The 26,358-nt window shown below is 50.1% G+C and overlaps 1 protein-coding gene across 1 annotated transcript in view; it reads right to left on the minus strand.

Moving 5' to 3' along the window:
- The window catches only part of MROH2A (maestro heat like repeat family member 2A), a 55,465-nt gene that overhangs the window by 15,334 nt on the left and 13,773 nt on the right, over nt 1-26,358 (minus strand). Inside the window, exons 7-23 of the mRNA XM_040231958.1 lie at nt 25,939-26,108; nt 25,687-25,800; nt 21,178-21,254; nt 20,083-20,202; nt 19,704-19,814; nt 16,886-17,030; nt 15,408-15,448; nt 14,720-14,861; nt 13,945-13,997; nt 13,526-13,633; nt 8,896-9,015; nt 8,608-8,730; nt 7,340-7,492; nt 4,802-4,924; nt 3,537-3,616; nt 2,168-2,276; nt 1,306-1,401 (exon numbers count right to left, since the gene is read on the minus strand). Coding sequence (XP_040087892.1) covers nt 1,306-1,401; nt 2,168-2,276; nt 3,537-3,616; nt 4,802-4,924; nt 7,340-7,492; nt 8,608-8,730; nt 8,896-9,015; nt 13,526-13,633; nt 13,945-13,997; nt 14,720-14,861; nt 15,408-15,448; nt 16,886-17,030; nt 19,704-19,814; nt 20,083-20,202; nt 21,178-21,254; nt 25,687-25,800; nt 25,939-26,108 — 1,885 coding nt within the window. The remainder of the gene's footprint in view (nt 1-1,305; nt 1,402-2,167; nt 2,277-3,536; nt 3,617-4,801; nt 4,925-7,339; nt 7,493-8,607; nt 8,731-8,895; nt 9,016-13,525; nt 13,634-13,944; nt 13,998-14,719; nt 14,862-15,407; nt 15,449-16,885; nt 17,031-19,703; nt 19,815-20,082; nt 20,203-21,177; nt 21,255-25,686; nt 25,801-25,938; nt 26,109-26,358) is intronic.

Here is a 26,358-nt window from a genome sequence, read left to right on the forward strand (position 1 = left end):
GGTGTAAAGAAGGACAAAAACATCAGTAGAGCAGAACAGGTATCTAGAAATAGACTCACACATACGTGGTCAATTGATTTCTGATAAAGATGCAAAGGTAATTCAGTGGAGAAAAGATAGTCTTTCCATCAAATGGTGCTGAAACAATTGGTTATCCATGTGCAAAAAAATTAAAATAAATTAAACTTTGATCCATATTTGAAAACTGAGCTCAAAATACATCATAGACTTCAATGTAAAACCTGAAACTGTCAAGTTCTAGAAGAAAATCTAGGAGAAAATCTTTGTGACCTTGGTTAGTAAAGATTTCTTAGTCATGATACCAAAATCGCGATACATAAAAGAAAAAATAATAAATTAGACTTCATCAAAATTAAAAACTTTTTCTCTTCAAAAGAACCTGTGAAATTAATGAAAAGGCAAGTCACAGACCAGGAGAAAACATTTGCAAATCACATATCTGATAAAGGATTTGCTTCTAGAATATATACAACCTCTGAAAAATCAATAAGAAAGCAAACAATCCAAGTTTTAAAAAAGCCCTAGCAATACTATATTCAAAAATACCAAGATTATGAAAGACAAAGACTGATAAATTGTTCCAAATTGAAGGAGAGAGACAAAAGAGATAAGACAAAAAAAAAAAAGAGAGAGAGATAAGACAATTAAATGCAATTCATAATCCAGATTAGATCCTGGTTTTGGGAGGAAATAACTATGAAGGTCATAACTGGGCAATTTGTGAAATATGAATATGAAAAATTGATTAGACTACAGGTTGGTATCAGTGTTAAATTCCGTGATTTTGAACAGTATATTGTTATATAAGAGAAGATTCTTGTTGTTCATGTATAGACCTAACTCTCCTTGATTCAAAAGGTGTGTGTGTGTGTGTGTGTGTGTGTGTGTGTGAGTGTGTGTGTGTGTGTAATGTAAAGAGGAAAAAAAAAGAAAGGGAAAAAGAACATGTCACAAAATATTAAGAATTGTGGATCTGGGTGAAAGGCATGTAGGAGTTCTTTGTACTGTTCTTGCAACTTTTCAGCTTTTAAGAATTTAACTTCAACTTTTAAGAACATTTTGTGATATTGAAATGTCACAAAATATTAAGAATCGTGGATCTGGGTGAAAGGCATACAGGAGTTCTTTGTACTGTTCTTGGAACTTTTCAGCCAGCTTGAAGCTTTGTCTAAAGAAAATTACCAAATCAATTCTTAATGCATGCCTGTTTCCCACTGAGAGTCTGGCCCTTGGACCAGCATTCTGGGCCACCACCAGCTCCTGGCCCTCCTCCAGGCAACTCACGTGCACCATCTCCTGCAGCCCCTTGGGGTCTAGGTGTCTCTGCATGAGGCCCTCCATCAGCTGCTCCAGGGCATGCAGGGCGTTCGTATACAGGGTCTGTGGCCAAGAGAAGGGAGAGCTCGGCAGCAGTGGGGGAACAGCCACCTGCCAGGACTCTGGGTGGCCCATGCCAGCATCAAATATTGTGAGATGGTCTGATAACTTCCTTTTGACTTCTGCTCAGACTGAGTTCTTTATGCTCCTTATGTGACATATAAGACATTCTCAAGAGGAACCCCTTTTGCAAAGGAGGAAACTGGACTCCTAGAGCCTAGCTCTCCTGACCCCTCGCATCCAGGGCCAGGACCTGGAGGCACAGATAGCTCTCTGTCCACAAGAGATTTGTCCTCCTCTTCCACAACCTTTTGAGAAACAGTCATCTGAGTTGGGGACTACATTTCCCAGGATCCCTTGCAGTTAGGTGGAGCCATGTGACCAAGTTCTGGCCAATAAGGAGGGCCAAGTGGCTCATAAATCCTCCAGACTCCCTCTGGAGCTGGGTATCACTGACCACCTGAGGAGCCATGGGGCCTCTGCCAGTCCATGTCCCTGAACAACTGCAGGAAGCAGCCCCCTCTCCACCTCTGCTGCCAACTGGACATCATTTGAGTGAGAAAAATAATCATCTTGTTAAACCATGAAGATTTCAGAGCATATATGTTACAGCAGCTAGCATCACCTTACACTTACTGACAGAGGCTGCTGTACTTTGCTCCCCTAACCACTCCCAGATGGCCCAGGATGGTGGGCTCCCAGCACTGCCCATGTTAACATCAACTTCCAAGTCCTGACCCAGAAAATGAGGTGGCCCAGAGGGACATACCTTAATGGACTCATTGCTCTCTCCTGGGGGTTGGAGAGAAATTACAGAGTGTATACTAATATCCATCAGCTCACTGCTTTCCTCTGTGGGGTAGAAAGGCTTCAGTTTGCTAGAGAAAGAAGTGATAAAAGGAGTGATCAGTGGGGAACTGAGACCCTGATCTGCCCAGTCTGGGGGGTGGTGGGAAGTGCCATGTCACAGAATGAAGGAGGGGCCAGCTTCTCTGTTTGGGGGTTCAGGTGTCTGTCCCCCCTCAAGGGGGCCCTGGCTCCACCGGTGTCCACTGTCTGTCTGTGACTGAAGCGGAGACTCAGGCATCCACAGCCGCCTCTCCTATCACTGTCTGCTCTGAGTCTCTCTCTCCTGTTCAGAAACATTCCATTGGTCCTCCCTGACTGCAAACACAGACTTTGCTTCTAGTTGGTCCTGGCCCAGGAGTTGTCAACTGTAGTACCTGGACCAGGAGCAGCAGCAGCATCACCTTGGAGTTTATTAGAAAATGCAAATTCTACATCTCCACCTCAGAGCTGCTGAATCAAACACTCTGGAGTGGAGGATTCCCTTAGCAGTCCAGTGGTGAAGGCTTTGCCATACAGTGCCAGAGGTGCAGCTTTGATCCCACATGTCTCATGGCCAAAAAGCCAAAACATAAAACAGAAGCAATTCTGTAACAAAGTCAATAAAACTTTTAAAAAATGGTCCACATTAAAAAAAATCTTAAAAGAAAAAAAAAAGACTTCTGGAATGGAGGCCATCTGTGTTTTAATAAACCTTTGGTGGTAGTAGCTAGCTGCATGATGCAGGCCAGCTGATTCTCTTTCTGTCCCCTTCATAGGTGATTCTCAAGCCTAGTTGCATATTAGAATCACAGGAGAGCTTTCTGAGGGCCCCATGGGCCGTGCCCAGCCCCAGGGACCCTTGTTTAAGTCTTCGGTGGGGCACGGTATCAGAACGGTTACAAGTTCTTCATTGGCTCTCTTTTGCCTTCAGAAGGGAGAGCCACCCCCAACTTAAACTTTAAACTCCTGCCTTCCAAAGGGGTCCTGTATTTCACCTTTCTAGGACCCTCCCGCTCCTACTCAAATCCAGTAATTTTGTTTAAAGTGAAAGTGTTCGTATCCAACTCTTTTTGACCCATGGATTATAGCCCGTCCATGGGGTTCTGCAGGCAAGAATCTGGAGTGGGTTGCCATTCCCATCTCCAGGGGGTCTTCCCCACCCAGGGATAGAACCCGCGTCTTCTGATTGCAGGCAGATTCTTTACCGTCCGAGCCACCAGGGAAGCCCCGAAGGAGGTGCAACCTCCCCCAGAAACACTGAGGGGTGGCCTCAGACCTCGTCTCCAGCCCAGGGCAGGTGCCCGGCTCACCTCAAGTACGAGAGGGCATCCATGGCCATGGTCCGCACGGGAGAAACCAGGCTGTCAGTCGGTTCTGCCTTGATGATCGCCTGCCGGGGCGGCAGGGCAGTGAGCCGCCAGGCCACCCGGAGTCCCGCGACGGCCAGGGAGGGGCTTGGGCGGACAGCGACTACGCTGGCAGGGGCGCTCCCTGGTTACAGCCAGGAGGGCCTGATGTCGTACGACGGGCTCCAACACCGCATGCACTTTCATTCTTTTCATAATCAGTTGGCCTTTGACATTTTAGGTGAAGTTGCTCCAACTTGCGACCCAAGGACTATACAGTCCCTGGAGTTCTCCAGGCCAGAATACTGGAGTGGGTAGCTTTTCCCTTTACCAGGGGATCTTCCCAACCCAGGGATCAACTCAGGTCTCATTGCAGGCAGATTCTTTACCAGTTGAGCTATGAGGGAAGCCCAGGGGAAGCAGCAAAATCTAATGGGAGGAGTGGAGCTAAGATGGGCCGGTGCTTCTTGCTCATTTCTGCCACTTACTGGCTGCGTGTCCTTACGCAAATCATTTCCTCAGCCTGAGCCCTTGCTCAGGTGTGACATGAGGACTTGGGGCCCGGTCCACAGGGCTGTGCCAGGCTAGTGTGAAATTACATGTGTGTTGCTCTCGACCCCGAGTGGGAGCCTAATCAATGTCTGATTCTTTCTCAGGGCCTCCTGTTCCATCCATATCTCCCTTCCCTCCAGGCTGCTGCCAATGCACCCAGAGGGTGTTCAGGGGCCAGGGTTTCCATCGCAGGGAGTGGAGAGGTCTAGGGACGAGGGTCAGGGGCTGACCACAGCCTCAGCAGCCCCTGTCACTGCCTCTTGCCTTTGGACAGCTGGTATTTTCTAGATCTTAACGAAGTTCTGGGCAAAAGTAGCTGTAAGTCCTGCCCACAGCAGAGCCCGACCTCCTGGACCTGACTTTGGAGAAATGCTGGGGCTAGCTAGGGCTGACCCATGAGGCTCTGTCTCCCAGCCCTGAGCCAGACACCTCAGCGGCATCACCAGGCTCGAGGGCAGGGGTCTTCAGCCCCGGCTTCCAGAATGTTCCTGGCCATGAAAACCTTTTATCAGATATAAGAATGTCACATGCAGAACGCCTACAGTTGGGTCAAAGCCAAACTGAGACAGGCGGCGCCTTGGAGACCCCTGCCATCCCTGGGGCCTCAGATGGCCTCAGGTCAGCAGAGTAAGACCCCCAAACTGTCCAGGATGGAGGAAACCCCCCAGATGGCTTACCATGATAATGCCAGTCAGGGTTGCCTTTTGGGCAAATTGGAAGTCTTCCAGGTCCTTGATGTTCTTGATGGCATCTGTGACCTGCACCACACTCTTCATGAAGGCTAGTTTGAGGCAGATGTCCTGTGACCATGATGAGGGGCAGGGAGGAACTTTTTGTGGGTGAGCCCCAAAGACCCCAAGACCGGGCCCCTGCTCCCAGACCCTGGGGCCACATAGAACACCCTCTCCACTGCTGAGAAAGTATCAGTGTCAGGGCACACTGAGAGACGGTCGCCCCATTCTGCCCTTCAGCAACCTGGCGGGGACATGGGCCAGGCGCTGGACAAGGCACAGCCCCCCACCATGGTCCCCCCAGAAGGTGCTGAATCCCCAAACCCCTCCATTCTGAGCCCGAGTACAGTAATGCCAGTTGGGGGAACTTCACTGACCAGAGGATCTGAGCCCTGTGCATCACCGTGGCGGCAAGTAAGTTATGGAGGTCAAATCAGTTTTGCTTTTAAGGCATGCACATACCTTCAAGACATCATGCAAAATGAGATCAGCCAGTCTCAAAAGGACAAACACTGTGATTTCAGATTATATGAGATGCCTGGAGTGTCACCATCATACAGATAGGAAGTAGAAGGGTGGATGCCAGGAGCTAGGGAAGGGGGACTGGGGAGTTGATGCTAGTGGGGACAGAGTTTCAGTTTAGGAAGATGAAGGTCTGGAGATGAATGATGGCGATGGCTGCTCAACAGTTTGAATGCACTTAATGTCACACTAGTAATGCTCAAAATTCTCCAAGCCAGGCTTCAACAGTATGTGAACCGTGAACTTCCAGATGTTCAAGCTGGATTTAGAAAAGGCAGAGGAGTCAGAGATCAAATTGCCAACATCTGTTTGATCATCTAAAAGCAAGAGAGTTCAAGAAAAACATCTACTTCTGCTTTATTGACTATATGCCAAAGCCTTTGACTGTGGATCACAACAAACTCTGGAAAATTCTGAAAGAGATGGGAATCGCAGACTACCTGACCTGCCTCTTAGAAATCTGTATGCAGGTCAGGAATCAACAGTTAGAACTGGACATGGAACAACAGACTGGTTCCAAACAGGAAAAGGAGTACATCAAGACTGTATATTGTCACCCTGCTTATTTAACTTATATGCAGAGTACATCATGAGAAACGCTGGGATGGATGAAGCACAAGCTAGAATCAAGATTGCTGGGAGAAATATCAATAACCTCAGAAAAGTAGATGACACCACCCTTATGGCAGAAAGTGAAAAACAATTGAAGAGCCTCTTGATGAAAGGGAAAGAGGAGAGTGAAAAAGTAGGTTAAAGCTCAACATTCAGAAAACTAAGATCATGGCATCTGGTCCCATCACTTTATGGCAAATAGATGGGGAAACAGTGGAAATAGTGACAGACTTTATTTTGGGGGGCTCCAAAATCACTGCAGATGGTGACTGCAGCCATGAAATTAAAAGACACTTGTTCCTTGGAAGAAAAGTTATGACCAACCTAGACAGCATATTGAAAAGCAGAGACATTACTTTGCCAACAAAAGTCTGTCTAGTCAAAGCCATGGTTTTTCCAGTAGCCATGAATGGATATGAGAGTTGGACTCTAAAGAAAGCTGAGTGCCAAAAAACTGATGCTTTTGGAGAAGAACTCTTGAGAGTCCCTTGGACTTCAAGGAGATCCGACCAGTCCATCTTAAAGGAAATCAGTCCTGAATATTCATTGGGAGGACTGATGCTGAAGCTAAAACTCTAATACTTTGGCCACATGAAGCGAAGAACTGACTCATTGGAAAAGACCCTGATGCTGGGAAAGATTGAAGGTGGGGGGAAAGGGGACGACAGAGGATGAGAAGGCTGGATGGCATCACCGACTCAACAGACATGAGTTTGTGTAAACTCCGGAAGTTGGTGATGGACAGGGAGGCCTGGCATGCTGCAGTCCATGGGGTCGCAAAGAGTCGGACACGACTGAGTGACTGAACAGAACTGAATGCCAATGAACTGCATGCTTAAAAGTGGTTATGATGACAAATTTCACATCATGTTTACTTCACCATAGTTTTCAAAACAGTAATAATAAAGTCATTTCTCCTTTATTCCCTGAGTTTTCTCCTCCTGGCTTTTCCAAGAAAAGAAGCCAATCCCTTTGCCTCTCTGAAGACAGCCCCTTTCTTGACCCTTATGAAAGGTCCTGGGGTCAGGTGTCAGGATAGGGGCAGAGGTGAGAGAAGGCATGCGCAAAGGGCTGGGCAAAGGCTTGTCCTATGACTTCAGCAACCCACACTCACCCCTACTCAGTAATGGGGGAAGGGCTGCTCCCCACCGCTGACCCCCCCTGCAGCAGAGAGATTTGGGCAATGATCTTCCCAAATGCTGAGTGACAGGCAGGACTCCAGGACTCGAATCTCCTGCATGGGGCTGGCAGTGCCCAGATAATGATGCAGGGTGGCTCTCCCCCTGCCCCAGTCTGGGGCTCAGGAGGGCATCATCGGGGCATGGCGTGTCTGTGGGATCCCGGGGTTACCTGGCAGCTGCTGGAATAGTGGTGGATGATCTTGGTGGTGATGGGGTTGTCCACGTGGATGAGAAGCATCTGCGGGTGGCAGTAGGAGGCCACGCAGCTGTACATCACCATGAGCGCGCCCTTCACCGTCTCCCGCCTCCAGGGATGGTCCTTCTGTGAGGCCAGCGAGAAGGGGAAGAAACCACTGTGGCCACCGGGGAGAGGGTCTGTTCCTTCAGGTGCTTCCTGGGCACCGGAAGTGCTCAGTCATGTACTCATCCATCGGGCACAGCTTTACTGAGCTCCTGCTGTGCCCTGCGCCCTGGCTGTAGCGTGTGAGCAGGTCAGACATGGCCATGACTGCTGTTCGCAGGGGCTTTGTGCAGACGCCCCGACCAGAGGCGGCTGTGCACGCCCTCATGCCTTCACCTACTGAGCACCTGCTCTGGGCCAGGGGCTCCCAAGATGCTGGTGATTCACTGGGAACAGAGAGCCTCAGCCCAGCTCTTCTGGGAGGAGGTGTTGGAGGCCACCCAACCCACCATGGAAGGAAGAGCAGGGGAGCCCACATTCTCCAGGCTTTGACTAGAAATCCAGGTCTCAGGCTCCACTTTGTGGAGAAGCCAGGACAGAAGCCGGGACACTCCCAATTCTCTATATTCAAACTACCAGACCCCCAGGGGAAGGGTCCAATCCAAGGCCCAAACCTGAAGCATCAGTGACTCAGCTGGTGGCCCCTTGGGGGCTCAGCCAGCCCAGGGCACTGTGCCCTGAGGACGGAACGGACAGCCTCCAGACCCGGCCCTTGGCCTCCTTGATCTGATTCCCCACTCCACTTTGGCAAAGGAGACACAGAGTGGAGTTTCTTATTGAGATCCAGTAAGACTGCAAGGAGAGCCAACCAGTGCATCCTAAAGGAGATAGTCCTGAATATTCATTGGAAGGACTGATGTTGAAGCTGAAACTCCAATACTTTGGCCACCTGATGCAAAGAGCTGACTCATCTGAAAAGACCCTGATGCTGGGAAAGATTGAGGGCGGGAGGAGAAGGAGATGACAGAGGATGAGATGGTTGGATGGCATAACCGACTCCATGGACATGAGTTTGAGTGAACTCCGGGAGTTGGTGATGGACAGGGAGGCCTGGCGTGCTGCAGTCCATAGGGTCGCAAAGAGTCGGACATGACTGAGTGACTGAACTGAACTGAACTGAAGAGCCTTGGTTGGGGGCTGAGAGCACCATTCTAAGAGGCCTCCAGAGAGCTGACGATGGAGCAAGGGCGCCTCACCCTCCAGGCACCAATCTGCCAGGACTGCTCCGACTCCTGGATCCTCTCTTCAAAGTCATGGAGCACGCCCAGCACCGTCTTCACCTGGCCCCGAGCACACAGGCCAAAGCACAGGATCACACCCTGCAGGGAGACCCAGTGGGCAGGCTGAGGGCGGGGGTGCTGGGGAACACCCTGTCTGCTGCCCCCCCACACACACACGGATAAACACAAAGGCACGCACACACGCACAGGCATGCACATACCACGTCCTCCCAAGGCCCGGAGGGGACCGCGGGGCACCCTCACCTCCCGGTCGAAGTCGTTGCTGTAGTCCGTCTTGTACAGCAGCTCCAGCAGCAGCACCTCCACCTTGTCGGCCTCCAGGCCCGTGGCCAGCGTGAAGCCCAAGGCCCGGTACAGAAAGCCCTGGCGGGGCGGAGGGACAGAGGGAGCTTCAAACCTCCAATCCAGCCCTCTGGGGTCACTGCCAAGGGGAGGTCTCTACTCGTCCCTCCAGATTTAAAAATATGCCTTTTGTATGTTTTTAAAAACAAGTATCCAGGCTAATCTGAGAGGTTAGGCTGTAGCAGGGCAGGCATGTTACCAAGAGTGGGGACCAAGTTTCTCTCCTATATAAACTGCATCAATCTACATTCCCACCAATAAACCTAGGAGCACTTATCCTCCTGCCTTCTCTCTGCCTTAGGATATTATCCACGAGAGGTGGAATGTTTGCATTTGGTTAGTCATCTTTGCATCTTCTCATGGCCCATTTTTCATATTTCTGCCTCTATTCTTTCCCCATTGTTGGAATATTTCTCTTATTTTTTGTTTACAAGAACGTTGTGTATACATTTGGGGAAAAAAAAAAAACGAGAACAGACATATATTATCTCACTTAATCTGCACAACAACTCTGAAAGGCAAAAGGTATTTTGAGACGATAAAATTAGCAGGAAGCAGTAGAACCAGGGTTAAAAATCAAGCAGTCAAAAAGCCAAAACATAATATAGAAACAATACCATCACAAATTAAAAAATGACTTCTAAAAAATGGCCCACATAAAAAAAATCTTAAAGGAAAGAATAAAACCAAGCATAGCCTGAGGCTCACTTCTTAAGTGATCGTTCTTGTTGTCCGTATGTCTTCAGTGTCTCATTTCTCTTTTGATTTTATTCATACTGATTTCTTTTGGTCATACAGACAATTTTCATTTTCACAGAGTACAGTCTCTTTCTTTTCCTTTGTCTTTCTAAAAGATTCTTTTCATGCATATGAAGGTCTGTTCTATTCCATGTTAAGACTATAAAAATATTCATCAGTATATTCTTCCTGTCACTCCATGGTTGTATTTCATTTCATTCATTTACATCTTTGTTCTGGGAGAACAAATCCTTCTCTAATGAGCTTTTTAAAAAATATGTTCTTAGCTATTATTCTCTTACATTTTTTTCATTAGGGCAAACGTAGAAATAATCTTGTCAAATAAAACTGTCAGATTTCTACAAATTTCCTTTTGGGAAATTAGAAGTAAATTGCATTGCAGATTTTTTTTTTTTTTTTTTTTGGCCGCATCACTTGCTGTGCAGGATCTTAGTTCCCTGATGAGGGATCAAACCCTTCCTCGTGCAGTGGAAGCACAGAGTCCTAACCAGGGGACCACCAGGGAAGTCCCTGTACTGCAGATTAACTTGAGAAAAAAAGGGCACCTGAGCACGGAGACTTCCTATCCAAGAAGCAGAGGTTGTGAATGTTTGGTCAGGCTTTCTTTCAGCCTTTCTGCCCCTTCTTGTAATTTGGGGTTCTTCACCTTGGTTCCACATATTTCACATATTCCCTATTTTTATTTGGTTGCAAATTTTACATTTTTGTGGCTGCTTTGAATAGGGTCTCTTTTCATTATGTCGTAATTTTGTTTTGTTTGTTTATAGGAAACATGATGGTTTTGCCTGTTATTTTGGGGGAAGAACAACTCTATCTACTGGAATTACAAATCTGGAGGCTTCAGCAGCCTTGCTCCCCCTACCCCCAGAGGATGCCTGTCTGAGTGATGAAGAGTCTGGGAGAGTCCTGATGAAATTCCTTAAGCCATTGTATACAGTCGTGACTTTTTAAGCTATCTGAGCCAATGAAACTCTATTTATTTGTTTACTTTCCTTTAAGCTAGGTGAGTTATTGTAATAAGGTTGAATTGTATGCATTGGCTTATTAAATACTACATACAAGTTTCTTTCAAATGGGCATCTGGCCCTGAACTGACATCTGATAAGACCTTACACCCACAAATATACAGCATTTACAGAAGACAGACATGCTGTGTCTATTTTACATATGCTGTTATGAAGGGTGCATATTTGGACAAATGAAAACTTTAGTTGACTTCTCTAAAAATTCTTTTTAAACATTTTTCAGTTCAGTTCAGTCGCTCAGTCGTGTCCGACTCTTTGCGACCCCATGAATCGCAGCACGCCAAGCCCCCGTCCATCACCAACTCCCGGAGTTCACCCAAACTCATGTCCATCGAGTCAGTGATGCCGTCCATCCATCTCATCCTCTGTCAGCCCCTTCTCCTCCTGCCCCCAATCCCTCCCAGCATCAGAGTCTTTTCCAATGAGTCAACTCTTTGCATGAGGTGGCCAAAGTACTGGAGTTTCAGCTTCAGCATCAGTCCTTCCAAAGAAATCCCAGGGCTGATCTCCTTCAGAATGGACTGGTTGGATCTCCTTGCAGTCCAAGGGACTCTCAAGAGTCTTCTCCAACACCACACTTCAAAAGCATCAATTCTTTGGCGCTCGGCTTTCTTCACAGTCCAATCCTCACATCCATACATGACCACAGGAAAAACCATAGCCTGTACACACTGGCAATCACCCCACATTCCCCTCGTCTGTGACAACCGCTTGTCTAATTTTCTGTCGCATTAGATTTGCCTGTTCTGGATGTTTCAGATAAGTGGAGCCATATCATTCGTGGGCCTTTGCATCTGGCTTCTTGCATTTAGTGTAATGCTTTCAAGGATCATCCTTTCTGTAGCAGATGTAAGTTCTTCACTCCTTTTCATGGCTGAATAATACTCTGTTGTATGGATATAGCACAGTTTGTTTACTCGTTCATCCACTGATGAACACTTGAGTTTTTTCTGCTTTTTGGCTATCTGAATGATGTTGCTCTGAATATTTACATACAAGCTCTTGTGTGGATATATGTTTTCATTTCTTCTGGGCATATATAATTAAGAGCATAATTGCTAGGTCATAGGTAGCTTCATATTTAACATTCCAAGGAAATGCCAAACTATTTTTCAAACTGTACCATTTTGTATTATACCAGCAATATATCAAGAGTCCCAATTTCTCTATCTTCTTGTCAATATTTGTTATTATTTGTCTTTTTGATTACAGCCATCCTTGTGAGTGTGGAGTAATGTCTTGTGGTTTTGATTTGCATTTCCTTAATGGCAATGATCTTGAAAATTTTTTCATGTGATTACTTGCCATTTATATATCTTTCCTTCACCCATTTTTAAATTGGCTTATTTGTCATTGTATTATTGAGTTATAAGGGTTCTTTATATATTCTAGAGACAAGTCCCTTCTCAGGGACTAGATTTGCAAATATTTTCTCTCATTTGGTGGGTTGATTTTTCACTTTCTTGACGGTGTACCATTTTCAGCACAAAACTTTTTAGCTTTGATAATGTCCCATTTACCTATTTTTTCTTTCATCACTTGTGTTTTGGGTGTTATTTCTCAGAAGACTTTGCTCAAGCCAAGATCATGAAGATTTATAGTTATGTTTCACTCTAAGAATTTTATATTTTCACCTTTTATATTTACATATATGGTCCATTTTGAGTTAATTTTTCTGTATGGTATGAAGAAGGGGCCCAACTTCATTCTTTTGTAAATGGCTATGCACGTCTTCCCAGCATCATTTGTTGAAAAGACTACTCCTTCCCACTGAATTGTCTTGGCACTCTTGTTGAAAATCAATTGACAGTAAATGTGAGGTCTATTTCCAGACCCTCAATTCGATTCCATCAATCCATTACCTGTCCTGATGCCAGTATCACCCTGCTTGTTTACTGTAATTATGCGAGAAGTCTTGAAATCCCCAAATCGGAGTCTTCCAATTTTGTTCGTTTTTAAATCATAACTGTGTTGGCTATTCCGGGCCCCTTATATTTCCACAGGAATTTTAGAATCACCTTGTCAGTCTCTGGGGGTGGGGGCAGGAAGCCAGCTGGGATTATAGTGGGGGTCGTGTTGAATCTATAGATAAATTGGCAAGGGTCACCATCTTAAATATATTGTCCTCCAATCTGTGAACATGCTTTCCATTGGTCAAGACCTTCTCTGATTGTCAACAATGTTTATAGTTTTGTAAAGACCCCTTAACGATGAAATACACGCATGCGGTGGTCATGAGCCAGTAGCTGGATGAGGCGGGGAGGAGACACCAGTGTGTGGAGGGATGGGGGTGGGTGTGCGGCAGGGTCTGAGAGAAGGTGTGCTGTTGTTCTACCCCGCCTGCCAAAGGTGGATTCCCCACCCAGCCCCAGCCCTGGTCCCCCTCCAGGCCTCATCTTCCCGCTTGGGCATCCTGGGGTTCGGTGTCACCTTCGCCCTTTGCACTGTTTACCAGAACACGTTCAGACATCTCACTCCTTGCCAGGGACTCTGCAGGGTGACGCTGCAGGTGGGGGGCGAGGTGAGAGGACTGGGGAAGCGGGTGACTGGGGGCATTGCCCCCAGCTCCAACAAAGCAGGCTCTTGAGGGAAAACAAGACAGAACAAAACACTACAGCCCCCGGGCCTAGAGCAGGCGGCCGCCCCCCTCCCGGGGCGCTGGGGACAGCCTCAGGCGCACCTGCTCTCCCACGCGCTGTCCCCGGAGTCCCCTCCCTGTCTGAGCAGCCCTGCCTCCGGGAACCAACCTTCTCCAGGGAGGGGCTGTCGAAGCTCTCGATCTGGTTGTTCAGCTCTTTGCTCAGACGCAGGCTCCAGTTGGAACCCCGAGTCTTCTTGAGGGAGTTTCTCAGGAACTGGGGGTGGGGGAGAAGGCAGAGGTGCGCAGTGCTCAGAGGGCTGTGCGCCTTGAGCAGCGACTGTCCCTCTCGAGCGCCTTCCCCGGCCTCTGGAGGGCTTCGCTCTCTCAGCCCCGGCCCAGAGCTAGTGCTGTGTGGGCTCGGGGGCCGCCGGGAGGGGCTCCTGGTCTCCAGGGTGGGCTGTCCTGCTGTGGCTGCTCGTGCTCCCCAAGCCTTCTGACCGGGGTAGGGGGGGAACGTGTTCCCTAGGGGCTCCTAAACTCCCCACCGCCCCCCACCCCAGCCTCAGGCGGCGGGATCACCTCTACCTGAATCAGCTTGTCCTCCCATGTCTTCTGGTTCCACGTAAACTCGGTGTGTTCTGCAGAGAGAAGGCCACCCGTGCTCCTCCCTCCTGCCGCTCCTCCATGCTGCCTCCCAAATGCAGCATCTGGGGTCCTCCGTGGACGGGCTCCCCACACGTTGCACTTCCCTCCCCACCCTCCCAAGGACCAGAGTAGGCTGCACCGGCCACCGGGAGCCTGGGCGCCCTGGCTCAGGCCACCTGACTTGTACCCGGCAGGTACACAGATGGAGGGTGGCTCACACACCCCGGGCTCCTTTGCTCAGATCAGGTGGTTAGTACATTGCATGTACACTAGGGGTGTGTGTAAGGAGATCACAAACACACTCTGAGCTTCTTTTCTCAGGCCACATGACTGGCACTCAGCAGGTACGCTGCGGGGTGGGGGAGGGGTGGGGAGTGACTCACACAAGCACCGCAGGCTCCTTCGCTCAGGCCACATGTTTAGTACCCAGTGAGTATGCCAATGTGGTGGGGGATGCTGGCTTGTGAACCAACTTGGGCTCCTTTGCTCAGAGCCAGGTGATTAGTACACAGCATGCACACTAGGGGTGTGTGTGGGGTATCGCACATGCACTCTGGCCTCCTTTGCTCAGGCTACAAGACTAGCACCCAGTGGGTACACTGCAGCGGGGAGGTGAATCACACAAGCACCACAGGCTCCTTTGCTCAGGCCAAATGTCTAGTACCCGGCATGTGCACTTAGCGGGTGGCTCGCACACACACCTGGGACATCTCACCTTCCAGGTACTTGACCAGCAGCGGGATCTCCAGCTCCCACATGTCAGCCATGGAGGGGGCGATGCTCTGGCTCAGGGTCTTCAGAAGGTTGAGCATGGCAATACCGCGGCCCTCCCCCTTGTAGGGGGATGACATCAGTACCTGGGGAACACCGAGACTCCAGTGGGGCCCCTCCCGGGCTGGGCAGCCCCAGGCCCCGTGCACCCCAACCTGAGGCCTCACTGTCCGAGCCCATAAAGGGAGAGTTGGATAGAATGGGGCCTTTCAAGCAGAGCTCTGAGGATTCCCAGGATCAGATCATCCTTGCAGAGGATGCTGAAGAGAGGAAAAGAGAAACAAGAGTGCAGACTCACTGCCCACCCAGGGTTCCATGGAGCTCAGAGCAGGGTCAACACAAGGAGGAAGATGCATGGGTGCAGGGCAGACCTGACCCCCAGGGAAGGGCAGGCTGCTGACAGTGTCCTGAGGATGCTTGGGGCCATTCAAAGGCCCAGCAGAGAAATCTGGGAGCCTGCTGCCCTTGCCGCATCTCCCCAGAGGGACGACACTGAGGTTGGAAAGCTCTGTCCTGCCAAGCATCCAGCTCCATGCTCCCCCTGGAGGCCCTGGGGATTAGGAGCTCATGGGAAGGGCACCGCAGGACACAGCGGGGGCCAGGCCAGTGCACAGTCCCCGTGAGCCACTCACCAGGAGACGGGCCAGCAGTTTCTGTGGCGCGGGCAGGTCCACTGGGGAGAGGAAGATACAGGATACTGAGGCTGCCCCGCTCCTGTGCCCTGGGGGAGCTTCTCCCTGCAAGGTGCTGCCCCAACAGCATCCCATCGCCCTCCAGAATGCAGGAGGGGTCAGAACAGGGGATTTTCCACAGAGAACATCATTACAACTGGCCATCCCGGGAAGAAGGTGCCTGGTGCTACAGGCTGGGTTTGAGAAGATGCCCCCCTTTTTTTTTCAATTTAACAATTTATTTTAATTGGAGGCTAATTACTTTACAATATTGTGGTGGTTTTTGCCATACATTGACATGAATTAGCCATGGGTGGACATGTGCTCCCCATCCTGATCCTCCCTCCCACCTCCCTCTGTATCCCATCCCTCAGGTTCATCCCAGTGCACTGGCCCTGAGCGCCCTGTCTCATGCATCAAACCTGGACTGGCGATCTGTTTCACATATGGTAATATACATGTTTCAATGCTATTCTCTCAAATCATCCCACCCTCGCCTTCTCCCACAGAGTCCAAAAGTCTGCTCTTTACATCTGTGTGCCTTTTGGTGTCTTGAATATAGAGTCATTGTCACCTTCTTTCTAAAGTCCATATATATGCGTTAATATACTGTGCTCTTTTCAGGATGTGCCCTCTTGGGCGTGCACACCAGGCTGGCCCTCTCCTACTGTGAGTCTTGGCCTTGTTAAGCCAACAGTAACTAGACACCGGCCTGCTCCCCTCCCCTCCCTCTGCAGGCTCTGGGAGGCTGGGAGCCCAGGAACAGCAGGAACTCATAGCTTTTGGACCAGCGGGTGAGGGAGGGGCAGGCCTGCTGAGAAGCTGCAGGGAGGGGCAGCACCCAGGAGGGAGCCAGCCCCAGACTCAGGGTTGGGGCAGGAGGTAGACCAGGGGGTGATCTAGCCGGATGCTCAGAGCTGGCTCTGCCCTTCACCATCGCTGGGTCCTGTGAGGCTCGAAGTCACCTCCTGTCACCAGACACATCCATCCTCAAAGCCCCAGGACCATGACAGCAGCCCCCTTGGATGGCAGGGTCCCCCGTAAGTAGGTTGGTCTAGTCCCTTTCTTGAGGGTCTGATGCTAACAAGTGCGTCGTTAGGGGCGAGTGGGAGGGCTTGGTGGGGGTGGTTCCAGAAGACTTGGATGGGATATACAGTCCTTCTAGTGGGTTCATGGGGGCCAGAGAGCTCACACCTGGGGGAAGCCTGAGCCAGGACCCCTGCCCTGGGCCAGGGTGGGGGGGAGGTGGGGATGAGAGGAGTGGGCTGCCAGAGGAAGAGTGTACGATTGTAACCCCCTGTGATTTTGGTAAGGGCGGCCTCTTTGGCAAGGCCTGGCTCTCTGGGCTCCGGGCTGCTTCCTGGAGAAGGGGCAACCATCCCAGCCACGGGGCAGCCCACCTGCCCAGTCCCTCCAGCTGGCACAGGGGGGCTGCCCACCATGCCTGCTCTTGCTTGCGTTGGCCTCCTCGTCCTTGGCGTGCAGCTGGCGTTCGGCCAGGTTGGTGAGGCTGACGCAGATGGGGGTCAAGGCCTCCGTGTAGTCCGTCTCCATAATGTAGCACAGGAGCCTCACCCAAAACTCCTGGGGGTGGGCAGGGAAGGGGCGCTGGGGTCAGCCTGCAATGCCGTGCCTGCTGGCCTCACTCCACCCCGCATCCAGCACGTCCTCTGTGACCAGCCCTCCCTCAAGCCCCCAATCCCCTAGAGAGGCACACCGGGCCGACAACCCAGCCGTGCTTGCCAACTGTGATGATCAATTTCCATGTGTCAACTTGGTGAGTGAACACAGGGAACGCACACAGTTATTCAGTCAGGCACTAATCTAGGTGTGCCAGTGAAGGTATTTTGATGAAAGTCCATAATCTGTATAGGAGGTTACTCTGGATAATGTGAGTAGACTTCATCAAATCAGCTGAGGGTAAAAAACAGGTTTCCCTGAGGAAGAAGAGAGCTTGCTTGCCTCAAGGTTGCAGCCTCAGCTACTGCATGTGTCTTCAGCCTGCCGGCCTACCCCCTAAATTTCAGACTTGCCAGCCTTCACAACTGCACAATATATATGTAGTTGTTCAGTTGCTTAGTCATGTTCGACTCTTTGTGACCCCATGGACTGCAGCACAGCAGGCCTCCCTGTCCTTCACCATCTCCTGGAGTTTGCTCAAACTCATGTCCGTAGAGTTGGTGATGCCATCCAACCATCTCATCCTCCATCGTCCCCTTCTCCTCCTGCCTTCAAACTTTCCCAGCACCAGGGTCTTTTCCAATGAGTCGGCTCTTCCCATCAGGTGGCCAAAGTATTGGAGCTTCAACTTCACCATCAGTCCTTCCAATGAATATTCAGAGTTGATTTCCTTTTGCATTGACTGTTTGGACCTTCTTGCTGTCCAAGGGACTCTCAAGAGTCTTCTCCATCACCACAACTCTAAAGCATCAGTTCTCTGGCACTCCCCCTTTTTTATGGTCCAACTATCTCATCTGTACATGACTCCTGGAAAAACCATAGCTTTGACTATAAAGATCTTTGTCTGCAAAGTAATGTCTCAGCTTTTTAATATGCTGTCTAGGTCTGTCATAGTGTTTCTTCCAAGGAGCAAGAATCTTTTAATTTCATGGCTGCAGTCACCATCTGTAGTGATTTTGGAGCCCAAGAAAATAAAGTTTGTCACTGTGTCCATTGTTTCCCCATCTACTTGCTGTAAAGTGATTGGACCAGATGCCATGATCTTCATTTTCTAAATGTTCAATTTTAAGGCAGCCTTTTCACTCTCTTCTTGCACCTTTCTCAAGAGGCTCTTTAGCTCCTCTTTGCTTTCTGCCTATGCAGGGTGGTGTCGTCTGCATATCTGAATTTGTTGGTATTTTTGAGACACACACACGTATCTCCTACTAGTTCCTTCTCTACAGATTCTTAGAGCCGTGACTCTAGCCTTCTACCTTCACCCTGCCGTTTCCCATCTCACCAGGGGATCACTGAACACCCCCAGTGACCCTGATTCCCTTTAGCCCCACTCCCACCCCTAAGAGTTTGGGGTGAGCTCCTGTGCTACCAACAGGTGAAGTTGCTTGATGTGTTCTAGCGATCAGGACTAGAACCCCTGGCTACTGGGTTCCCCCAGGGATGCAGCAGAATGAACAGGAAAGAGCATTTTTATCCTGGCTCTACTCTTTACCAGCTTAGAATCCTTGAGCAACTTAATGAGTCCCTCTGAGCCTCAGTTTCCTCATTTATAAAATCCAGGTAACAATAACAACAGACCTCATCTTACAAGGGGGTTGGGACCATGAAGGAAGACTCTAGATGCTACACATCTAGTCCAGCACCTGCCGCGTGTGATCATGAATTGCAAGCATTATTATTATTATTACCGTAACTATTATTTCTGTAATTAAGAGAAGCTGCCGCCGGATGGGGAGCATCTGGCCCGTGGCCTCGATTAATAGACAGTGATTCCCTCCATATGCAGTCATGGTAAACTTTCCCTATCTTATTGCTATGTCACATTGTAATGCAATTAAAAATTGACACATTTGTTTCCCCTAAAGCCTGTGAACAACTTGGGGGTCATCCTGAGCCTTCCTGTGTATGCCCTGATGACTTACACATAGCTGGAACTCATGAATGTTTGTGAAATGTAATCCCTAGAATCATTTATTTGCACACTCACAGATATACACACATGTATGCATATGCATGGGCTTCCCAAGTGGCCCTAGTGGTGAAGAACCTGCCTGCCAGTACAGAAGACACAGGTCTGATCCTGGGGTCAGGAAGATCTTCCAGAGTAGGAAATGGCACCCCACTCCAGTATTCTTGCCTGGAAAATTCTATGGGCAGAGGAGCCCGGTGGGCTACAGTCCATGGGGCCACAATCAATCAGACATAACTGAGCGACTGAATACATGCGCATGCGCGCGTGCGCGCGCGCGCACACACACACACACACACACACACACATGCGTGGACTGAAGGGCTCTAAGTTAATGGATGCATTTCAAGCAATAAGTCAAGTGATACGTATTAGGCCTACTGTGTGCCAAGCACTGCCCTGGTGAAGGTAATAAGGGCCCACCAAGGAACTGAATCTTGAAAAACAAGCTCAGGTAATTGGAAGATCTTGGGCCCCTCATCCTCCCAGGTAGTGGGAATGGGAGAGCAACAGTGCAGAATTCTGGGCCTGTGCTATCATCCCCTCACAGCCTAGCACAGCACAGACATGAGCCATCAGCCCCAGTATGCCAGCCCAGTGGGCCAACTCACATTGGTCATCCCACTGACGGAAGAGGTTATGATCCTCACGGTGTCCATGGTGACCTTGTGGACCATCTTCTCCTCCAGGTCCCTCTGATAAAAGTTGTCCCTGCGGTTGGTCTGGAAGACAGAACCAAGGAGTGCCTGCTTGTGGGCCGGCAGGAGCTTGCCATGGTCTCAGCTGTGGTTTCCTCTCCCGCAAGAGGCTTGACACCCAGACACTGAGTCTCCCAGATGCCCAGAGCTGTGCACGTTTCACTGTTTTCTAGACCCCTGGCAGCTTCCTGTGTCTGTGCGCATGTACACGCATGCAGGTTCATCAAGCAGTGCTCTTTCCTCAATGCAGTGGAAACCATTTCCAAAGCCCAGCTGCTCCACCATCACTCACCAGTTTGTAGGTGGACAAGGTCAGCTGCACAGACACATACTTCAGGCCCCAACCTTTGATCCTGTCCTGGAAGCCGGACAGGGCCAGCTGCCCAATGATGCGGAGAATGGCCATCCTCACCTGAGAGGACAGAGCACAGACATGCTGGGCGCTAGAGTTTCCGCCTCCTGCACCCAACCCCATGACAAGAGACAGCTAGGGTCTGATTGTGCTGTGGTCTGGAAGGGGTCTCTGGGGCTACCTGGCTGCTGCCCACTCTGTCCACCACCTCATCCAGGTGACTCCGCCTGCCTCATCCAGGGGACCCCGCTCAGCAGCAGGCCTACCCAGGAGCCTCATCTAAGCCCTTCAGAGACACGAGCACAGTGCTTTCTCTGTAGAGTTGCTCCATACTCAGAAAGCCCTAGCGAGAACCACCTGATTCTTCTCCCGGGCTCCCAAGGGCTCATACATGGGGATGACACAGAACAAGCCTATTCCCTCTACCCCTGACATCCTCCAGGTATTGAAGACAGCTCTGCCTCAGGCTCAAGACCAAGTGCCCCTGTTCCCTCCCTGGTTTGTGCAAACCCTCACTGAACCCCCAGGACATGAGGGGTCAGCCACAGGAGTCATGTCCAGAAGCCAAGCTATTCTCCCGGGGGCTGAGGCAGCAGTGGTCAGGATGGTGGGTTTTTTTAACCTTTATTTGCAGAGCTGCTTTTCTCAAATGTGGTAATGACCTTACAAAACACCTAGCTAGCCAAGCAGCCCAGGGCTGACGCTCAGTGTGTTTGGCCTCTCCTCTGTCCAGGGTGGTGTCGGAGACCCTTTACAGGAAAACTCCAGATTCTTGGTGACAGGGAGGGTCTTGGGGGAGGGGCCACAGCTTCGAGGAGCCTTATTCTTCTTTAGCCCCACTCAGGACTAGCTGGGAAGGTAGGTTTTCCATCAAAGGGCCTTCCTTGAGAAGGCAGCCCCACCACCATGCACAGAGCTGGAGGGGAGGGGTGGGCAAGCAGGCTGCAGCTGATGAAGAAGGCACCCTGACTTCCCTCCACTTGCCCTCCAGAGGCCCAGCACACACCCCCTTTCTGGGTCTCTCCACCCTGTTACCTTGGACCGGGTGTCGGAGAGAGTGTTCTTGACCACCCGGATGGCCAGGTAGATGGTCCTGATGTTCATTTTGGGCTCTGAAAGAGGGAAACTCGCCTGGAGGTCCACTGGCCTCAGGGCTGGGCTCTGAGGAGATGCCCAGAAGTGGTGAGGCCTAGCCTGCCCCCTTCCATGGGAGACAGGGGTTCAGGGACTCGTCCATGCCATGCCTCCTGAGAACCTCTGTCTCCCCCCACAAGCTCCAGGCTGCTGCCCTCAGAAGCCACCCGGTGCTCTCAGTGCCTGCCCACCCAGCCCAGGGGTCGTCGTCTTCATGCCTCACTCCCTTGGCCTTTGCATCGCATGGTTTTCTTTGGAAACTAGTGGACTCTCCTTGAGGGCAGGGTCTCCTCCTAAGAGCTCGGTGGTTCCCTCAGTGGGACACACAGGGCCAGACACACAGCGGACACATGGAGACTGCGGCACCCAGCTGCAGAGGCTGGGGCTCCGGGGCCAGGCTGCTGCGCTCAGGTTCTGGCTCCACCGCAGCCCAGCTGTGTGACCTCGGGGAGTTACTCAGCCCCTCTGAGCCTCAGCTTCCTCCCCTGTAAAAGGTGGACACTGAGAGCATGTCTTCACTAAATCTCTGAGCAGCGACACAAGTTAAAACACACAGGGGCTGGTGTGTAAGAGTGCTGTGTGTGTGCTGGAGGGAGGGCTGATGGGGAAGATTAGGGAGGTGAGAAAGAGCCTGGAGAAGGCTCTCGAGAGGTTGGCTTGGACAGAACAACAGTCAGGCACTCAGAGTGTTGCTACACTCAAGTTTAGGTGTCACTAGACGTCACTGCAGGAGGAGGAATAAGAGGAAAAGAGGTCGGGGTGGAAGATGGTGGGAATTCAGGGCACCAAGGGACGATGTTACACTTAAGAGTTTTTCATCTCTAAAATGAAAACCTTTTTTTCTGATTATAAAAATAGTCTGTATTCACTGAGAAATCAAAAGACAAGCAGTCTTCACAGTTTAGGTGTATCCTTCTAAACTCATTTATGCATAAATGAGCACCTAGATTTCTTTCACATAACCGAGGTCATGGAGGTGGAGATGATGGAATTCCAGTTGAGCTATTTCAAATCCTGAAAGATGATGCTGTAAAAGTGCTGCACTCATTATGTCAGCAAATTTGGAGAACTCAGCAGTGGCCACAGGACTGGAAAAGGTCAGTTTTCATTCCAATCCCAAAGAAAGACAATGCCAAAGAATGCTCAAACTACCACACAATTGCACTCATCTCACACGCTAGTAAAGTAATGCTCAAAATTCTCCAAGCCAGGCTTCAGAAATACATGAACAGTGAACTTCCTGATATTCAAGCTGGTTTTAGAAAAGGCAGAGGAACCAGCTATCAAATTGCCAACACGTGATGGGTCATCAAAAAAAACAAGAGAGTTCCAGAAAAACATCTATTTCTGCTTTATTGACTATGCCAAAGCCTTTGACTGTGTGGAACACAATAAACTGTGGAAAATTCTGAAAGAGATGGGAATACCAGACCACCTAACCTGCCTCTTGAGAAACCTGTAGGCAGGTCAGGAAGCAATAGTTATAATTCGACATGGAACAACAGACTGGTTCCAAATAGGAAAAGGAGTACATCAAGGCTGTATGTTGTCACCCTGCTTATTTAACTTATATGCAGAGTATATCATGAGAAACACTGGGCTGGAAGAAGCACAAGCTGGAATCAATACTGTCGGGAGAAATATCAATAACCTCAGATATGCAGATGACCCCACCCTTATGGCAGAAAGTGAAGAGGAACTAAAAAGCCTCTAGATGAAAGTGAAAGAGGAGAGTGAAAAAGTTGGCTTAAAGCTCAACATTCAGAAAAAGAGATCATGACATCTGGTCCCCAAACTTCATGGCAAATAGATGGGGAAACAGTGGTTGAATTTATTTTTGGAGGCTCCAAAATCACTGCAGATGGTGACTGCAGCCATGAAATTAAAAGACGCTTACTCCTTGGAAGGGAAGTTATGACAAACCTAGACAGCATATTAAAAAGCAGAGACATTACTTTGTCAACAAAGGTCCATCTAGTCAAGGCTATGGTTTTTCCAATAGTCATGTGTGGATGTGAGAGTTGGACTATAAAGGAAGCTGAGTGCTGAAGAATTGATGCTTTTGATGCTTCTCCAACTGTGGTGTTGGAGAAGACTCTTGAGAGCCCCTTGGACTACAAGGAGATCCAACCAGTCCATTCTAAAGGAGATCAGTCCTGAGTGTTCATTAGAAGGACTGATGGTTGAAACTAAAATTCCAATACTTTGGCCACCTGATTTGAAGAACTGACTCACCTGAAAAGACCCTGATTCTGGAGATTGAGGGCAGAAGGAGAAGGGGATGACAGAGGATGAGATGGTTGGATGGCATCACCAACTCAATGGACATGAGTTTAGGTAACCTCCGGGAGTTGGTAATGGACAGGGAGGCCTGGCGTGCTGCAGTTCATGGGGTCACAAAGAGTTGGACATGACTGAGAGACTGAACGGAACTGAAACGAACCAAGGTCGTGCTATATATAACTGTCCCATGCTGTACTGCTATACTTAATATATAAAGAGCAGCTTTTCCATGAAAAATAATATTCCATATGTGGCTATGCGTGCCTGTATGTGAAGTTGCGTCAGTCATTTCCAACTCTCTGTGACCCAGTGGACTGTAGCCCTCCAGGCTTATCTGTCCATGGGGATTCTCCAGGCAAGAATAGTGGAGTGGGTTGCCGTGTCCTCGTCCAGGGAACCTTCCCAACCCAGGGACTGAACTTGCGTCTCTTATGTCTCCTGCATTAGCAGGTGGGCTCTTTACCACTAGTGCCATCTAGGAAGCCCATATAAGGTTATACTATCATTAATTCCACAAATTTCATGTAGAAAAACATGCAGATTGTTTTTGATGTTTTGCTTCTATGCACAATGTTATAAGGAACATCTTTATCCAATTGCCTTTGGGCAATTAATTCCTTCAGACAGCTGATAAAATGTTAGATTTTGAGCCCAAGTTTTGGGCCTTACCCAAGTGAGCATCCAGAATGGTTTATCAGTTTACACCCTTGACAAGGAAGTATCGGCAGGTTGTTTCTTGTATTCTAGACCAGGGACTAGCAAAGTCTAGCCCTAAGTCTAATTCCAGCCCAAAGTCTGTGTTTGTAGATACAGCTTTATTGGAACACAACCGTGCCCTGAAGTTATAACTGCTTCTGCTCTACAATGGCAAATTTGCATAACTGTCACAGACTGTGCGGTCTGCAAAGCTGAAAATATTTTTGCTATCTGCCCTTCTGTAGAAAAATGGGTAGGCCAACTCTAGTCATTATCATCTCTGCCCATCAGATAGGTAAAAAGGAGTCTCACTGTGGCACTCCAGTATTTGGGCCTGGAGAATTCCAAGGACTGCATAGTTAGTTCGTGGGGTCACAAAGAGTCAGACGTGACTGAGCAACTTTCACTTTCACTGTTGCTTAAATTTTCATTTCTGTAAGAGATGGGTTGACTGTCAGGAGAAGGTACATACAGTTGCTCAGTTTGTGTACTGCACAAGGATATGCAGCTGAAGGGCTGAACTGAAGCCAACCATGCACTTCTCAGGGCTTTCAAGGTGGCGCTAGTGGAAAAGAACTCGCCTGCCAATGCAGGAGACATGAGAGATGTGGATTTGATCCCTGGGTCCGGAAGATTCCCTGGAGGAGGAAATGGCAACCCACTCCGGTATTCTTGCCTGGAGAATCCCATGGACAGAGGAGCCTGGCGGGCTGCAGTCCATCGGCTGGCAAACAAGGGGACCTGACTGAAGCAACTGAGCACAGCACGTGTGGTTCTCAAATCATGCAAAAACAAATGCTGCCAGTAGAGGGCACCTTGTTCAAATTCAAGCGGATGCTCTGAGCCGGTGCTCTTGGGAACCGTGATTCCCTATGGATAGCAAGGCCAGGTTTAGGGTTTGGGCTTAGGGATTCGGAAGCAGGGTTTCAGACTTAGGTTTTGGCACTGGGTCAATGGGGCTTTAGGGCTACATCTATGCTGTGGATCTAGGCTTTATATTCAGCCTTTCATTTGGCTTTGGGAGTTATACTAGGATTTGGGCAAATGGTTTGAAATTCAAGCTCAGGTAGAAGCTGGGATTCAGGGCTGAAGAAGAGGGTCGAGGGTATGGAGGGTGGGACCCAAGGCCGGTGTAGGTTCAAGAATAGGAATACGAAGCAACGGAGAGCCCTGACTCCGTGGCCCACTCAGCAGGGTCTATAAGAGAGGAAATGGTCCAGGGACTTCCCTGGAAGTCCAGTGCTTAAGACTCTGTGCTTCCAACGCAGGGGGCAAGGGTTCGATCTCCGGTCAGGGCACTAAGATCCCACATGCCACCGCAGGGTGCGGCCAAAAATTTAAGGAGAAAAAAAAAAAAAAAAAAAAGGCCAGATATGAGTGAAACCTGCCACCCTAGCTCCCGCCCGGTCTTCCTGCGGGGTGACTGCTCACCATCTGCGCTCACCACTGCCCTGATCAGGGCCAGGGTCCCCACGCGGACGGCTTCCTTGCTCATCTCCATCTGGCTGAGGAAGAACTTCATCAGCTCCTTGGGGTAGGAGCGGGCTGCAGGGGGTGGGGAGGAAGGACGTCTTTAGTCGTGCCCCGAGTCAAGAGCAGCAGAGCGACAAGGCAGCCCCGGGGCCCGACGCTCAGAGGGGGCCGGCACTCCCGAGGGCTCCCGGGGGCCCGGGGGCGCCTCACCGAGGGCTATGAAGCAGTGCACGATCTCTGTCAGGTTCTGGCTGCTGTACTGCTGCTGGGCGGGGGCCCTGGAGCACACCTGGGCGGGGGAGGCAGGGGGTGGAGAGGTCAGCTCCACAGAGGGGCACACGAGCAGGAGCCCCACCTGTGCTTCGCCCCCGGCAGGAGGCCTGTGGCATCGGGACGGGGGCCCCACCGCCACCCTGCCACCTGGAGCCCTGGTCCACACACCACCCGCCCCCAGCGCGCCTCCCCTGACCCGCCCCAGCGCGCCTCCCCTGACCCGCCCCCAGCCCGCCTCCTTGACCCGCCTCCCCTGACCCGCCCCCAGCGCCCCTCCCCTGACCCGCCCCAGCGCCCCTCCCCTGACTCGCCCCAGCGCGCCTCCCCTGACCCGCCCCCAGCCCGCCTCCCCTGACC

Source organism: Oryx dammah, unplaced genomic scaffold (genome assembly GCF_014754425.2).
Source record: "Oryx dammah isolate SB20612 unplaced genomic scaffold, SCBI_Odam_1.1 HiC_scaffold_28, whole genome shotgun sequence".
NCBI classification, from domain to species: Eukaryota; Metazoa; Chordata; class Mammalia; order Artiodactyla; family Bovidae; genus Oryx; species Oryx dammah.